The following is a 17,293-nucleotide window of genomic DNA, read 5'->3' as shown; positions in this document are numbered from 1 at the left end:
TGATAAAATGGCTAATTAAAACTATTGTTAATAAACATCCTATGACACATGGGTCCCACCCCTTGTTTGACTGGTCAACATTGACCTTTGACTTGATGAATGTGCATGCTGACTCAACGTCTGGACCCCACCTTTCATACTCAGTAGCTAGCTGCTGCTAGGTATAAAAGAATATTCCACTGTTTCAATTTCGAATTAATAATAATTTCATAAAATGAATATAACTTTAAAAATTAATAGAGAATAAACCGTATCTCGGATCAAAATACTTTATACATGAAAGTTGCTCAGAACGACGAGACAAATCCGAATACGCAGCCGTTTGTCCACTACACATCCCTAGCATAGCGAACACGCAACTTTTCCCCTCCGGTTCATTAGTCCGAAAACGTGAAACACCGGGGATACTTTCTCGGATGTTTTCCCCCTTCGCCGGTAGCACCTAGTACCGAGTTAGGTCATCCCTAGCACCGCGTATTGCCATGTTATGCTTTGTGATGCTTTGATTGATCTGTTATTTATTGTGTTCCCCATCCGTTACTTCTTTCTGATAGACTCTGAGACCGCTGTCGATGTCTGTGTGTTCGACTACATCGAAGATGGCCCCTCCTTGCCAGAGCAACCAGACAAGCCCCCCTTGATCACTAGATATCGCCTATTCTCTCTCTACTGCTTGCATTAGAGTAGTGTAGTATGTTACTGCTTTCGGCTAACCCTATTCTGCTGCATAGCCTGTCATTGTTGCTACAACTATTGATACTTTACCTGCAATCCTAAATGCTTAGTATAGGATGCTAGTATTTCATCAGTGGCCCTACATTCTTGTCCGTCTGCCATGCTATACTACCGGGTCGTGATCACTCGGGAGTTGATCACGGGTATATACTTATATACATAATACATGATGCTTGTGGTGACAAAAGTCGGGTCGGCTCATTGAGTACCCGCGGTTGATTCACGGATTGGGGGTTGAAAGGACATACTTTCCCGACGGGCCTCTATGTGGATCTTTGTGGCGGAGCGACAAGGCAGGTTGAGACCACCTAGGTGAGAGATGGGCCTGGCCCTGGTCGGCGTCCGCGGTTACTTCAAAATAACATGCTTAACGAGGTCTTGGTATTTGATATGAGTCTGGCCACTGGCCTATACGCACTAACAACTACGCGGGAATAGTTATGGGCACTCAACGTCGTGGTATCAGCCGAAGCCTTCTTGACGTCAGCGACTGAGCGGCGCGCGCCGGATTGGACTGGAACGCCTTCTCTTGTATTAGGGAGGCTAGGTCTGCTTACCGACCGCATTCGCAACGTGCAGGTGTGCAATGGGTGATGGGCCCAGACCCCTGCGCCATAGGATTTAGACCGGCGTGCTGACCTCTCTGTTGTGCCTAGGTGGGGCTGCGACGTGTTGATCTTCCGAGGCCGGGCATGACCCAGGAAAGTGTATCCGGCCAAAGGGGATCGAGCGTGTTGGGAAATGTTGTGCACCATGCAGGGAAGTTTATCTATTCGAATAGCCGTGTCCCTCGGTAAAAGGATGACCCAGAGTTGTACCTTGACCTTATGACAACTAGAACCGGATACTAAGTAAAACACACCCTTCCAAGTGCCAGATACAACCCGGTGATCGCTCTCTAACAAGGCGACGAGGAGAGGATCGCCGGGTAGGATTATGCTATGCGATGATACTTGGTGAACTTACCATCTACTCTCTTCTACATGGTGCAAGATGGAGGCTACCAGAAGTGTAGTCTTCGACAGGACTAGCTATCCCCCTCTTATTTTGGCATTCTGCAGTTCAGTCCACCGATATTGCCCCTTTACACTGATACCCCTGCATATGTAGTATAGATCCTTGCTTGCGAGTACTTTGGATGAGTACTCACTGTTGCTTTTCTCCCTTGTTTTCCCCTTTCCATTTCTTTCTGGTTGTCGAAACCAGATGCTCGGGTCCAGGAGCCAGAGGATCCCGAGGATGTTTCTACGTGGAGTTCGGCACCGAGGAGTAGTTAGGAGGTCCCAGGCAGGAGGCCTTGCCTTTTCGTTTGATGCTACTTTTGTGCTAGCCTTCTTAAGGCAATCTTGTTTAACTTATGTCTGTACTCAGATATTAATTGCTTCCGCTGACACTTGTGTCTTCGAGCATTTGTATTCGAGCCTTTGAGGCCCCTGGCTTGTAATATAAATCTTGTATTATTTTAATTTGTGTCTAGAGTTGTGTTGTGATATCTTCCTGTGAGTCCTTAATCTTGATCGTACACATTTGCGTGTATGATTAGTGTACGGTCAAATCGGGGGCGTCACACAACTGAAACTCCACCTAGGAATGATGAAGTCTCACCAATGGGGGGGTTTGGTTCCATGATGCAGACTCAATCCATGCCATGATGGCAATTTGTTAAGATGCAAGGTTCATGAAAAAGTGGGGTAATTGCATTATTTTAGTCTTTTGATAAATTTGTTGAAAATATGACCTAGAGGCAATAATAATGTATTATTATATTTCCTTCTTCACAATTAAGAGTTTATATTAATAATGTATTATTATATTTCCGTTTTTCATAAAAAAGTTGGGAGGCGGGTGCGGAGTCAACACAGGTGGAGAAGCGTGACGCGTTCGGAAGTCTCGGGTGTAGCTGGTGGGTGGGGCTGAGGCGCGGGTTTGGCACCGGGTTTTCTTTCCGGATGGGGCTGGGGTGAGCACATGGGCGGGCTGGTTTGACATTTGGCCGGAACGGAACAATCTACCGAGGCTAGGATAGTCTTTGCCTGTTCCGAATCGTTTTGTGATGGGGTGTGGGGAGGGGGAGGGAGGCGAGCTACTAGAGAGACATTGGGGGCTGAGATTTGGGTGGGAGGGGTGGGCGGCAAGGGGGATGCAAATGGGTGGCGTGCGTATAAAAAAATTTGTGAGGGGGGACGCGGAGTCGAGATGGGTGTGGAAGCATTGCGCGTTCGGGAGTCTTGGGTGTGGCTGGCGGGTGGGGCCAGGCATCAGTTTAGCGTCGGGTTTTCTTTCTAGATGGAGCTGGGGCGAGCACATGGGCGGGATGGTTTGAAATTTGGGAGGGGAGGGGAACGAAATGGTCTGCCGAGGGCTTGGAGTGTCTTTTGCCTGATCCGATTCGTTTTGGTGATTTGTTTCACATTGTGTTGATGCTTCTTCCCCTTTTTGATTGCATTTCACATTCGTTTTGGTGATTTTGATTGCATTTTCCATTCGAAAATAATTGTTTGTAGCGAATCGAAGACCACACTGGGGTCTTGTCGAATCACTCATGACAAAAAAATGCAATGTGAACATATTATCCTTTTAATAAATAAAATGAGCATACGTGCAAGGATATCTACATGACACCTAGTACATCATAAAATGTTATGTTAACATCATGGCATGTACTTCCAGTAGTGATAAAAAATTTATGTTGAAAGGAATATGATTGCAACGAGCAAACAACTGAAACTCCACCTAAGAATGATGAAATCTCACCAATGTGGCGTTTGGTTCCGCGATGCAAACTCAACCCACGTTACAGTGGCAATTTATTAAGATGTAAGGTTCATGAAAAAGGCGGGGTGATTGCATCATAATCTTTGATAAATTATGCATGAGCCTGTTAGTAAGGAGAAATGTCACCCCACGACATGCATTGTAACTATTAACAAAAAGTATTGTTGTGTGTGTGTGTGTGTGTGAGAGAGAGAGAGAGAGAGAGAGAGAGAGAGTTGCCTTTCACCCTTTCACCATGTATTTGAGAGCAAAACATGAAGAAAGACATTCAGATCAAATGAATATTGTAAAGTTGTCACACTTGTTGTGTGATGGTACAATGAACACTACTCTGGTGATGACAGCTAATCCATGTACTAAAGATGTCAACTAAACCGTTGGATGTTATTATCTCTTTCATTGTAAGAATTGTTCATCTGAATTATAGAGGATTATAAACCTTGGATTTTTCATGTACTCACTCTTGTCCTTTTTACCCTGCATATTAGATTCGTGTCAAGTAAAATTTTACAAAGTTTGATCAAATTTATATTATAAAATATCAACATCTACAAATACCAAATATATATACTATGAAACTACATTTCATAATGAATCTAACAATATTAGTTTCACATTGTGAATGTTGATACCTTTTCCTATAAGTTTGGTCAAAGTAAAGGTAGTTTGACTTTGGACAAAACTTATATGCAGACTAAAAAGGACCGAAGGGAGTATGTTGTTATTTGAAACTACACAGTGCACCTTAAATGATATAGTGTCACTAATAGTGGTGTTTGGGGTTCTGATGCAATCTCATACCATGTCACTGTGGCAATATTTCTAGAGTTCTTGGAGAGTAAATTTTGCATGCTTTTGAAATTTCAATGCACCATACACAAGAGTCTGTTTTGAAATTTGAGTTATCCCATGACATGCTTTGTAACTGTCGGTGGATGACCAAATATGCTAATATATATGCCATTCACCATATACTTGGGATCACGACGCAGAGAAAGACCTTTAGACCAAACACATACTTAAAGTTACCACATTTTTTGTGCAAATTCTAGTGTGGATACTTCCCCATCAATGATGGCTAGTACTCATCCACACTAAAGACCTCATATAAACTAATGGATGCTATTGTATCTCTAATCATAAATATTATTCATATGAATCCGAGAGATTTATCGACGTCCTGCAAGTGCATATGGTTTAGTTGTAGTTGTTTTTGAAGTAAGAGTATCAATCCCATAAAGAGCTGATAAAGATAATCTTTTGCCCCTCGTAGAGGTTTATCACAAAGTGCCTGCAAGTTATCTTAGATTCCAATGAAAAGCGGTGTGCAGAATGGCTAATTTCGCTCATGTTCCACAACTTTTCGGTAATTCCCCTCTCCATGTAGATCATGCAATTTAGAGGGGGGGGGGTAGAATTGAGCTATAATGTGCAAAATATCGATAATAAAGAGGAAATTATAATAATAAAATAACAAAGCAAAATGGGCGTATGAATGCATAGCCCACCAGTGAGAAAATCTTATGATGAAAGAAATATGGGTATAATGAGCAACAATTGAAAACCATATAAAACTAGGGAAAAAAAGCCATGTGGTTGTTTGATTTGTTTAATAGTCGCAATAACCCTAATTGTCTGTACATTTACCCCTAAAGGGCTTAAGACAGTATGATTTCTTATGAGCACCATTGAAGTTACACAAAAGGGGCTAGGAAAATGATCAGATGCCGCTAATGGTGGAGTTTGTTAAATGAAGAGTTTTCAAAGGGTGGTGATAATATGTTGGATCTTGTCACACTTTTTTGTGCAATGATGCAATTCACACTACTATGTCAGCTAAATGATACCCTGTGCGTTGCCACGACACATTTAGCCAAAATTAGATATTTAGGAATATTACATACATATGAGCGCATGAAGGAGAAGATTCAAAATGGGAAAAGAATATTAATGAAACATCACACATCAGCTAGGCTAGCATACAAATAACTCATATGTTCGATTAACGACCACTCAAATGTTAGGTAAATGTGACACCATGTGGATTGTCAGAATACATTGCATTATGACATTAATAATGTATACAAGTTTTCCATCCAATACATATGGGCTTTTAAGTCTACCTCAAATTAGAAATTACCGAAATGACATTCTAGCACATGCCTTCTAAAATATTGTCATTCACCTGCATGTGAATCGGGTCAGGGAATGGAATGCATAAGAGAAAACAAATTTCTCGTTGACTTGATTAATTTTTGAAACATCCCTTAGAGTCCTACACTAAATCATTTAATATTGGTGTAGTACATGGTCTAAGACGAATAATTTACTTGCTCTGGGACATAAGGCAAACCAAAATACTTACATATCCATTAATGAAAAGAACAATCAAGATACTAAGGTACTGCCAAAATAATTAATGAATATGTTTAGTAGTTGTGTACTATCAAGAAATTAACACCACTAAATATTTGCTTTGGCTATTAATGAAAAATATCATGGTCTCACACCACTCTTTATCTCCTTTTCTTGTAGTCAAATCGCTGCATATGTTGAAATTAAAGAAGTTGACCGAACGACCAGTGAAAAATTGGGAAGGCGAAACAATAAGCAATTGTGAAAATGGACAACTTGCAAGATACTAGAGTACACTATTCAAAAAAATTACAATAGCATGAGATCAACCATGGAAATGCATCTAGACCTCTCATACAAAATAGCTGCTTATCAAAAGCCATGTAATTTAAACAACATAGATGAAAAACAAATGAGGTTTTGTTTTAGAATGTCACCTTAGGAGGACCTAACCTATAATGAGGTTTTGTTTTAAAACCTGCAAGCTAGCATCGGCTGAAAAATAGAACGGGACATTGAAAGACCAGAAAGAGAAAACAAATCTTTATAACAAAATTGACCATCATCCTTTTCCAATATACATGCTAAACTAAATCATAAATGGTACATAATCTTCTAGTATCTGAAACTTGGCGTGAAATTCAATAGTAATTCAGAGCACATAAAATTCTAGCCAAAGCCACATGCAAAGATATGCCGCAAACAAATCAATATGGTATGCTTCACCATAACCTCCATGCGCAAGCCTAGGATGTCATGGAACTGGAAAGCAATACAAAAATATGTAAACACAAAGCAACAAAACCAATAGAAGAGTGCAAGTAAATAAATCGTTACAGTGTCAGTGAAACTTATCAACATGGATAAGAATGGCATGCGTGAAATGGACCCAGTCAATCAAAGTCATAACAAAGTAGATCCCTTGCACGCTCAAGCCCAAAAGGAAGCATGATATCATATATCATATCGCTAGGCACACCAAATTAAATCAAGGGTGTGAGAATTCACCCAAGGATTGGGTTCAATTCCCTTGGATCATCAACATATGCCTCCTCGACGTGGGCGTCAACACCTCAGAAGTTCTTGATTGTCCGTCCTTGGAACAATGACGAAAGAGCACGAATATGACCATGGAGGTGTTAACCTGAATCAGGAGGACAAGAGAAATTGGATTTGGAGGGGGAAATATGAACATCTGAGGGATTGATTTTATAATTGTCTAATGGTTAATTTACAATTAATTAAAACAGAGGAAATTGGTGGGAGTCGGAGAGGAGCGGGCATTGTGGATTTGGAGAAGATGGAAGAGGTGAGTTTCTCGTAAAATGATAGTGGTGGAAAAAAGCCGAAATGAGGGTGATGGCTTGGCATCAAGAAATCGCCGGAAAATTAGATAGTAGGATTCAACTAATTTATGAATATACCCTAGAAATACTAATTTATGAATAGAATATGACACAAAAGAATCCATCCGAACTATTAGATGTGTTTTGAATTAAAGGTTATTTCATATGCATTCCGAAGGATCATAATCCTTGGAAAATTTCTTCCACGTGGTTGTTTGATTTGTGAGGTGGAATCCCATATAAAAATATTTAATAGGGTAATGTTATCCTTCATTTTAGTTCCTTATAGCCGTTGGCTCCCCTAAAAAGCTAGGGTTTCTTTGCCTCTCACCGGCGCTGCCGTCTGTCCGCCTCGTCTCCGGTGGTCTTAGAGCCATGGGAGCGGAGTGGATCTCGGCCCTTGTCGGTGGGAGTGTTCCGTTTTTAGATCTTTCTTTGAGTGTTGTTAGGGTTTGTGTCCTGCTCAGGAATACGAGACGACGACGACTCTCTGAAGATGGAATAAGATTCTCCCCACTTAGGCTTCGTCCGGTGATGCTTCTAGCATCGTCAGTGCGTGTATGAAGGTGTGTCTCCGGCAGATATGTCTTTGGTGAATTTGCTCGGATCCGTTCGTCGTTCGTCTTTGTTCTTATGTCTTTAGGTTGGATTTTTCTGATCTATGCTGACGACGGTTGATGCTCTGTTGCGTTGGTCCTATGAGGCCTTAGAATGATGACTTTTCGATTCTCTATTACAACAAGTTTTGTCCGGCTCCGGCGAGGGAGGAACGACCACAGTGGCACGCCTTTGACTCACTTCAGTGCTCATAGTCGTCACTACGTGGTCTACGGATTTAGATATAATTTTTATTATTTCTAGCGTTTGTTGTACTACCATGATTGAAAAAGAATAGATCGGAAGTTTTCTAGTAAAAAAATGGTACCCTTCGTTTCGGAAAAAGTAATCATCATTTGGTTGAAATCTCTCCCGAGAAACCATTTGCTGAAAATAGCTCTTCCCCGAATAAACCGAACGAAGAAATCCACCGCAAAACTCAAAAAGAAAGGAGAGCGCGGAAACAAAACTAAAATTTCCGGATTCCCCTCCTCTCCCCCGGTGGCCGGAGTCCTACCGGCGGCCGTGATGGCCAACAAGCTGGTCTCGGACATGTGCCTGCCTCCCCACCTCGCCCACCTCCTCGCCGCCCGCCGCCTCACCACGGCCAAGGTCAGCCACCCCCTCCGCACGAAACCCCATCTTCCTCCTCCCCTCGCCCTGAAACCGGCCGCCGCCTCTAACCCGCTCCGCCCCAGGACGTGCTCTCGCTGCCGGAGGTGGAGCTGATGTCCCTGCTGGACGCGGGCCTCGCCACCGCCCGCGACGCCGTCTGCCACGTCAGCGAGTTCGCCTGCCCTCCCTGCCAGACGGTACCCCGCCTCGCCTCTCTCGCCATTTCGGGTTTGGGGGTTTCTGAGCGATTGATGTTTTGCGACCGGTTTGCGCAGGCGCTCGCGCTACTGGATGAGCGGGTGAGGTTGGGGGGCGGCGGCCGGCTGGCCACCACGCTCTGCGGGCTGGATGAGGCGCTGGGGGGAGGTATCCCCCTGGGCAAGCTCACCGAGGTCGTCGGGCCCTCGGGGATCGGCAAGACGCAGGTGAGACGCTCCGCTTGAGGATTTTGCATCCAAGCGTCGCTGTGTAGCGGCGCTGTAATCATATGAGCTTTTGCCGCTCTATATGCAATGTGGGCTTGTGTGTTTCTGAATGCCAACTAATTCCTGTACCCCTATGCAACAGAGAAGTAGAAGGAGGACCTCGTGTATTCATATTATCTGTCAGTGCGTTACTAATTTATTGTGGGCTAATTGCTGCTTACTAGTAGGGATTTAGACCTCATGATTTCGGTTCGTTAGTCAGAATTTTTCGTTTGAATTATAGAGACATGTTTTTGTGAATGCTTTTGTTAACCATGTTCAGTTCAAAGACACATTCATGTGGGTCACTTGACAATTTTCCCTCCCTAGTGAATCCCAAGTATGTTGATTTGATATGTCAAATTTAAACCATTTACTTTCTCATGAGTAATTGAGTTGCTTTGTTTTACAATTAGTCTCTATAAATTTGCTGAAAGGTTTGCACACTCTGTAGTTTTGTCTGAAGCTTGCGCTGTTAGCAACGTTACCAGAATGCTATGGGGGCCTAAACGGTCGAGTTGTGTATATTGACACCGAATCCAAGTTCTCTTCACGGAGGTAGCTTAGTTCCATCTTACTACTCCAAAGTCCCAAGCATGTCATTTAAGAAGTATGTGTAGTGATCAACCTTCATGATATGTCGCAGGATGATCGAGATATGTCAGAAAAGCTTTCCTCAAATATTTAGGCAAGAAGGCTTAGCACAAAAGGTTGTTATAATTCATCTTCTACTTACCTATACCAGGCAATGCTTAATCTTTCAGTTTAACATTATACATGACTTCTTCGGCTGTTGTGTAAAACCTTCTATTTTTTGTGCAGATGGCTGGCAGGATCCTAGTGATGCGACCAGCATCATTATCTGATTTCACAAAGAGGTATATTTTTCTGACACTCAACCAGTGGATTGTGGAAGGCTGATGTCTGGTGATTGTCGTTATGAGGTTCCATGAATAATAGAAAACTTTCATTAACAATTCTTGAAATACTCCTCTTTTGGCCAATATAGTGTGGCCATTGTTTTCACTATAATTTTGTTGGATGCTCCTCAAAATTTACATGTAAAAGAAATTCATCATGCTGCACAAAACGCTTGAATATTCTTTTTGATGTTTTTCTCGCCCTTCTACAGTTTGGAACAGATGAAGGTGACTCTCCTCCAAAATGATGTGAAGTTACTCATTGTTGATAGCGTGGCTGCTTTCATGTCATCGTAAGATATGCACACCAGATTTTTTATTTATTTGCTTTTGACTTCACACAATGATAGGGTTTTTTAAGTATGAGGAGCCAATGGTAGTTTCCACAGTGAGTTTTTCTCAGTTGCTTAGCATATTCCATGCTTACAAATTTAGAAAGTCATCTGGCTTAACATAATAACTTTAATCAAACACTGGGTTGCCAATTCATTGCTATGTGCCAAACTGTTGATAACTATGAATCTCTGTCTTACATTACTGAAAACTTTGAAATACTAAATTATCGAAAAAAAGGTCGAGCCAATACTAAGCCCTTGGAAGCATTTTTTTTAATAGAATGGCTACCGAAAACAGAAGGGTGAACAGCTTGCACACCCACAGAACTAGCCAACAGAGTGTTGTTTGGTCCTTGAAATATTAAATTATCACAAGTTCTTGAAACATGGCCAGAGCTTTGGTGGAGTGTTAACATTCCGAATGGTGTGCATAGTTTCTTTTATATACAGCTATGAGTTAAATAGCTGTGCAGTGCTTTTTATAACTATTGCTCATGGTCTCAACTATGAAGACTACTCTTTTAAATAGCTGACAAAGGTCTTGGACTATGGTACTAGTATGTACTGGTTCGTTGTTGCAGTGCTGGAGGCTTGTGCTGAAGTGTGTAGTGGTGCTTTAGCATGAATAATTATCATGTTTTAAGATCATCTAATTATTGCATGCTAGTTGTTTCTTCTTCTACTATGGTTCATTTTTTTGTTAACAGTATAATATTTAATTTTCTAATATTCTACTTCAACATACATGTGGCAGGGAGAACGAAAGAGGTACAACAGGTTTCACACAACACCCTCTAAGATGGGCTCTTTCATTTCTTAAGTGAGCCTCCTAGATCCTAAAATTCATAGCATTCCTTCTACATTTTTTGGTTACACTGTTGATTCTGCTGAAGTGCTTTGGGTTTCCTTTCTGTCCTGCAGGTCTATAGCAGAGTTGACAAGAATTCCAGTTGTAGTTTCAAACCAGGTCCGCAGCCAAAGTAATGATGATGGTTATCATTACTCGTTTGAAGGTTTGTACTTTGTTCCAAGGAAACATATTATCTGTTGGTCATCTTGAACTTTATTTAATGTTCCTATTAATCCTCTGCAGTAAAAAGGATGGGTGATGGCGATGGTGCTGAAAGACTCGAATCTCATCTTGTTGCTGCTCTTGGAATCCAGTGGGCTCATGCTGTAACTATCCGTCTAGTCTTCGAGTCTCACTCAGGTTTGTATGCTTACTTGTATCATTAATCAACTTACCTTTTATCTTAATCATGTAGTCTACGACTGTTGACCTACACAACAAGTGCCAATACAGTTTGGAAAGCATTTCTTTTAACTGAATACAGTTTGGAAAGCTGTTAGTGAGCAATTCTGTTTTTTCAGCGAAAATTGTCTGCCTTTTGTTTTTACAATGAGATTAACTAGAGGGGTTTAGGCGAGTGAAACAAAACCAGTTTTCTAGAAACCAATTGCAGGCAAGTTTGGGATCTTTAGTTGGTAACCCACCTGTTCCTGTTGTTTTTGGGACCCTGAGCGACACAGTCAAACCTTGATAAAAAAGAGAGGTTCTAAGAACCTGTTGAAAACCAGCTGCTCGTTGAATGAGTAGAATTAACTAAAGATGCCACTCAGCATAACTATTTTTACTGCATGCATGGGTTGAGACAGATTGGCCAAACCCATTTTTGAACAGCCATAGCCCATAGTCAAACCTGAGGAACTGCAACATTGCTTATTGGCTTTTCAACTTTTGTAATAGCTGTAGCTGGAATTCAGTAGAACTATTTGAATTGTAATATAGCGAATTAGCGGCAGTTCTGGTAAAAAAATGGTAGGAATACACATAATTATGGATTAACATCTTTGTGTTACCAATGATGTCAAAATGCCTGCTGTCTCTATGTTCCCTTGCTACTTGATCTCTTTTATTCTTGCATGTAGGTTTATGAAACCACAAAGCAGTGTTGCATTTATTGTTCTGCTATTTTTTTATGACCGCTATAAATTACGTACATTGCCCACAGGTCAGAGGTTCATCAAGGTGGCGAAATCGCCCATGTCTCCAGCAGTAGCATTTCCTTTCATTGTGGAATCATCAGGCATTACATTACTAAATGATGAAGGCATTGATGTGTCAGGTCCTGAGATAACCTCGATTCGCTGTCAAGGTACGATTCATATTGTTGACACACACTAAGCTCGAGACTGCAGTCTTCTTTCGATTAGTTGTTCTAACAGACACCTTTCTCAGGGCAAAATTTGTTGGGTCTGTTACCACTTGAAAACTGAAGATGATTTCACAAGACAGGTGTGCTTGTGGGTCGGCAGGAGATAGTCAGAAAGGATCTTAAGTATGCTGCTGACAGTGTTTATGCTCCTTCCACTTGTCATGACAGAAAGCGGAATCAAGCAATGTACATAGTAGACAACTACTGTTCCTTCGGAACCACATGCCTGGTTTTATATTAAAATTTCCTTATTTGTTTATGTTTCTGGATGGGGATTAGTTGCTAGAGATATAACTCTAATTTTCTGCGTCTAGTTGATGCCCCTAGTATTTATAGTGCACTTATATGTGTATTTGCCTATAGTCTTCTTAAATATCTAGATAGCTTGGTAGAGAGTGTTAGATTTATGAATCTAAAAAATGATTTTGAGAGGTTTGCAGATTATAAAAACTACCTTATTTCAGTGTGAAATAGAGTTTATGAGGTGACACCATGCAATTTCTCCTTAAAACCCCTCTTCCACTTCGCTTGTTGGAAGTGCTCGTTTCTTGGTCAACAGTTCTTTTTTCACATGCATCTGGTATTGAGACCATACCATGATACCGACTGTAATATACTCCTACATGTTTTTATAATACAAACTTATTAATATTGCCGTGTTGCTTGTTTGTTTTTTTACGCAAGGAACTAATGTAAGCTGCCTAAATTGTGTACCCAACTTGGAGGTACAAGCAACTTAATAAACCCTCTCAAATTGGCCTGAAACCGAGCTTCTAAATATAGGCTGATATGACTCATATATGAACATGTGTGGCTTGTCGATACCGATATAACATATCATTTCAAAAATTCATTTGCACACAATTCGATCGGCATGACCAATGTTTCACACTATATCTTCACATATATGTAGATGGAAGGTATTCTTTCCTTTCTAAAACATTGTAAATAATATTATACATTTATGAAGTCATCAAGTTATCAGACTTATGCATAATCTTTATAAGGATACATGTCTAACATACTTTCGAATGTTACATTAAGGATTGCACGAGTCTTTCTTTCTTTCCAAATCAGAGCTAGTTATAACACATGGATTCACTTATTTGTTATGCTCAAGCACTTTTATTGTGCAGTTTATTTGTTGTAACGAGGCACCATATGGACAAGAATAACTTAAAACACACATATATTTTCCAGCTGCAACTATATAGACATATATACTCACTCCGTTCCAAAATATTTGAATTTTTAGGTTTGTCCTAACTCAAATGTCCTCAAGTTTGACCCAGTTTACAGAAAAATACTAATATCCACAACATCAAATATATATAATATGTTTTTTGTATGTTGAATCTAATGAAACTTATTTGGCTTTGTAGATGTTTATTTTTCCATAGATTTGATCAAACATAAGAAGTTTGACTTAAGAAAAACCTAGAAGTTCAAATATTTTGAAACGAAGGGAGTATCATATAAAATACGGCGAAGCCAAACTTTCCTGAAAACCATCCTCTAGTTAATCCTCTTGAACACAAGCCAACCTAGCAAGATATTTTGGTCTCCACCCGCTGATTCTGAAACAATATATTGCGCTAAAAATGATGAATGTGCTAGATTGCTTGCAACGGCGTGAGACCGGTTCTCAGATTCTTATGTGTAATATTTTGTTATATCGCAGTAATTATTATTCACTGCATTCATCATGGCATCATTCGTGCAATTTGTTGCCGTTCTACCGGAATTATCCGAGTGTTTTATAAAACTTGTGGCCTTTCATAGTTATCATTTCTCCCTTTGTCTCCGTTGACCTTTATCAAATCAGCACACCTGAAACCTAGCCTAAACCCGGACTGCCTGATCACGACCGGAGGGTCCAAATAGCGCTAAAAACCCTTCCAAATCTGCTAGCTACTATATATAGCAGCTTCCTCTTTGCCAAATCAATGCAACCCTAGTTTTTAGGTAGCCTGTCCCATCCATCCATTCATCGCCGGCAGCCACCTCGCAGCCAACCACCTCCCTCCTAGCTTTTCAAATCGGACCAACCACAACCGCCTCTGTGCGCTCACCCGACGTTCGTGAGGTCGCCCGCCATGCCCCAGCACTCCGTGTCTTTTCCTGTTCGGCTATGTTTCACATGGGTTTGGCTTCAAGAGAATAAGCCGATGGCGAAGGGGAACCTTGAGGGAGAAGAGAGGACGATGAAGAGCACCATATAAACATCAACACATCAAGAGGTTCAACATCAAGTGACATGCGTACATAGCTTAGAAAGATGAATCTTCTCCTTTATGCATGTCTATCTACTAGTGTACTTGAGGTTGGTAGACTACTTGACAATCCTACTTCCTACCATACACATATTTAGGTTCGAGTCAATCGTCACGCAAGCCAAGGAGGAGTTCATGCACAAGAGAGCTCATGCGCCATTCAAGACATAACAAAATTATGCAAGAAAAAAGGAAGAAAAGGTCCTTTCTCCAAGGCTCAAGGTGCAAAAGAGGATGTAGAAGTGTTGTTGCCAGCCAGTCGGGCTATCCGACCCAGGCTAATGGACTGTTCAACGCTAGGCGAGCGCCGCCTCATCATGGGTCTGTTACCATTTGAAAACCAATTATGGTTTCATGGGTCTGCATTTGTGGATCGGCAAAAGATAATCAGGAAAGGAGCTAACTGTGCAACTGAGTCCCACTTGTTTAAGGTGCCTTCATAAGTTCCCGAGAGCTCTGAATTCTCTGAGAAGCTTATAAATAGAACTGCATGCAACATTGTAGCCAACATGCTTCTTGCTTTCAAACCTTGGACCAAACCTGGGCAAGATGCTCATGAATTTAGCGATGGAAAAAGGAGCTCATGTTGAAGAGGAACTTATGAAGCATGCATTGCATGAAACACACACTTTTAAAAAAGTATAGTTACGATATTGGGATGTACTCTTCCATAAATTTTCCTGGTAATCTGAACTATAAATTTTCCAGTTAACTGATCTACAATACAATATGTAACTATGTGGTTTGGTGGTTTTCATATGTTGATGAGTTCAAGTAGAGATTGGCTGTTTTTGAGATGCGTGTCATGCACTTACAATCATTGAAGTAATTGCAATACTTGTTAGTTTATTATCTTGTGACAATTTGGTTTGAATTTTGTGGTATCAACTGACTCATCTTACAATAAACTTAGTGATACGTCGGCTAGAAGGTTCCACAATCTACTGCTTTCAACTATATATCATTGTAGGCTAATTATTAACTTATGATTTATTTCACTTGGCAAATGATCCACTTTCAACTCGTTTCTTAGACATGACCATTTCGTGTGTGCGTGCGCGCGTGGGGTGGGGGGAGGGAATAAACGTATGCAAAAGAATCTAGTCAGGCAGACACAGTGAAAGAAGCATCTAATGATCCAATTGACTATTGCAATTTGTGTTTATATAGTTTATTTTAGCCACCTATCATGTTTTAAATCTTCAATTTTCCTCGTACGAAAAATATCGGCATCCATATCATTATGTCTTTATTAATACAAACATGCCCTTGAAGAACCTAGATGCTCCGTTGTTTATTGGTCGGTGATAGAGAGTATCTTACAACATGGCCCAAACTAATACATAAATTACGAACTACTACCTAATTTCAACAAAGAGGACCCCAAAAGGCGAAAGCAAACTGCATTTGGGTCTGAATCCGTCGACTAAGCTCGTCAGCGTCAGGAATGAAACCACCTGGTCCGACGGGCCCTCCATGGGTGACTCCACACTGAAGCCATGTTGTTTGCTGCATTGTGGCATCATGGCAAGGAAGAATAAAATGGACCGCCCTTCAGCCATAGGATTCAACAGCTTGCCAGATAGGACATTCTCATGGACCACCTCCATGGCATCATAGTCCCTCTGAGACCACCACTGATGATTCACACCGTCCCCATCTCTATCTTCTCCGCCGCTCGTCTCGTGCTGGATAGAATTGCAACACAGAGTGAAGCCAGAGCACCTCCTCCAGATGAGGGAATGACTTCACCCTTGTCGAAATCTCGGATCCAACGAGGCACGACATTGGCAGAGCAAATCGGGCTGACATCTTCTGCCGTTGTCCCATCCGCAACCGCGGCGACGAGGAAAGAATGTGAGGATCACCACAAAGGCTTGCCACTGGTGCCACCACGAGCTTATTTTGGGGTGCTCTAGTAGACATGTCTCCTTCCCCCTTCTTCCACCATAGAGCCATTGTTGACATGATCACTATCAGATGCTACCCGCAAGCTCTCATGGCTGCTCCCCTCCCTGACGTAATGCCAAACAACGAGACTGAGCTAAATGGCACAAAAGACAACAACAACCCTAAACCTACTACACATAGGAACATCCCGAGCTCCCCTCTCATCCCCACTCCCCATGGCATTGGTGCGAGAGGAGAAGTTTCTTTTGGGAATACACGTGTTGCGTATCTTTTCATTGATAGAGGGCACAACTCGGTATGCAGGGAGCAGAAGGAGAAGGGGTTGCTGAACCCCTAATTACAGAAGTTCGGGATACAAGTAAAATTGAGTCTAGTCCGTTGGCACCTGCCTTTGCCCAGGCGCGTGTGTCGACTTTGATCTGATCAACAATGAGAAAGTGAGATGGTTGGACACTCTCGAAGACACAATTTTTTTCCGTGTTTATAGATGGTCCAAGCCGAAAAGCACAATGAGAGCACACACCCTTCCGCAGGCTGGCCGGTGATGCGTGATAGATAGTAGTCCACCAGTTAAAAAACCCAGTTGTGCCATCGGGTGGTGCAATGGTGAGGCGACACCAAGAGGAGATCTCGTGGCAGACAATGGGAGAGGTGACACATCCAGAGCGGAGGTGGTCGATGGTCTCGTCCTCTTGGTCACAAAGGGCGAGATGAGAAGTGGAGGGGAGCCGGGGTACGTTTTTTTTTTAAA

The 17,293-nt window shown here is 41.7% G+C and overlaps 1 protein-coding gene across 3 annotated transcripts; it reads left to right on the top strand.

The window, feature by feature from the left end:
* Positions 1-8,252: 8,252 nt before the first annotated feature.
* On the top strand, positions 8,253-12,684 carry LOC119362338 (DNA repair protein RAD51 homolog 2-like). Of its 3 annotated transcripts, XM_037627553.1 has the most exons (12): positions 8,253-8,420; positions 8,507-8,620; positions 8,699-8,848; positions 9,342-9,445; positions 9,534-9,597; positions 9,710-9,765; positions 10,020-10,100; positions 10,897-10,962; positions 11,064-11,155; positions 11,236-11,352; positions 12,155-12,298; positions 12,382-12,684. In XM_037627553.1, the coding sequence occupies exons 1-12, from the start codon at positions 8,337-8,339 to the stop codon at positions 12,417-12,419; spliced, it is 1,110 nt and encodes a 369-aa protein (XP_037483450.1). In that variant the 5' UTR covers positions 8,253-8,336; the 3' UTR covers positions 12,420-12,684. The 3 variants fall into 3 exon arrangements, with proteins under 3 accessions (XP_037483450.1, XP_037483457.1, XP_037483444.1); XM_037627560.1 differs by lacking the exon at positions 8,507-8,620; XM_037627547.1 differs by having other exon boundaries at positions 8,507-8,848.
* The last annotated feature ends 4,609 nt before the right edge of the window (positions 12,685-17,293 follow it).

This window comes from Triticum dicoccoides, chromosome 1A, assembly GCF_002162155.2.
Source record: "Triticum dicoccoides isolate Atlit2015 ecotype Zavitan chromosome 1A, WEW_v2.0, whole genome shotgun sequence".
Classification (NCBI taxonomy): Eukaryota; Viridiplantae; Streptophyta; class Magnoliopsida; order Poales; family Poaceae; genus Triticum; species Triticum dicoccoides.
Note: the sequence above shows the minus strand (reverse complement) of the source record. Positions and strands in the feature narration are given on the sequence as shown.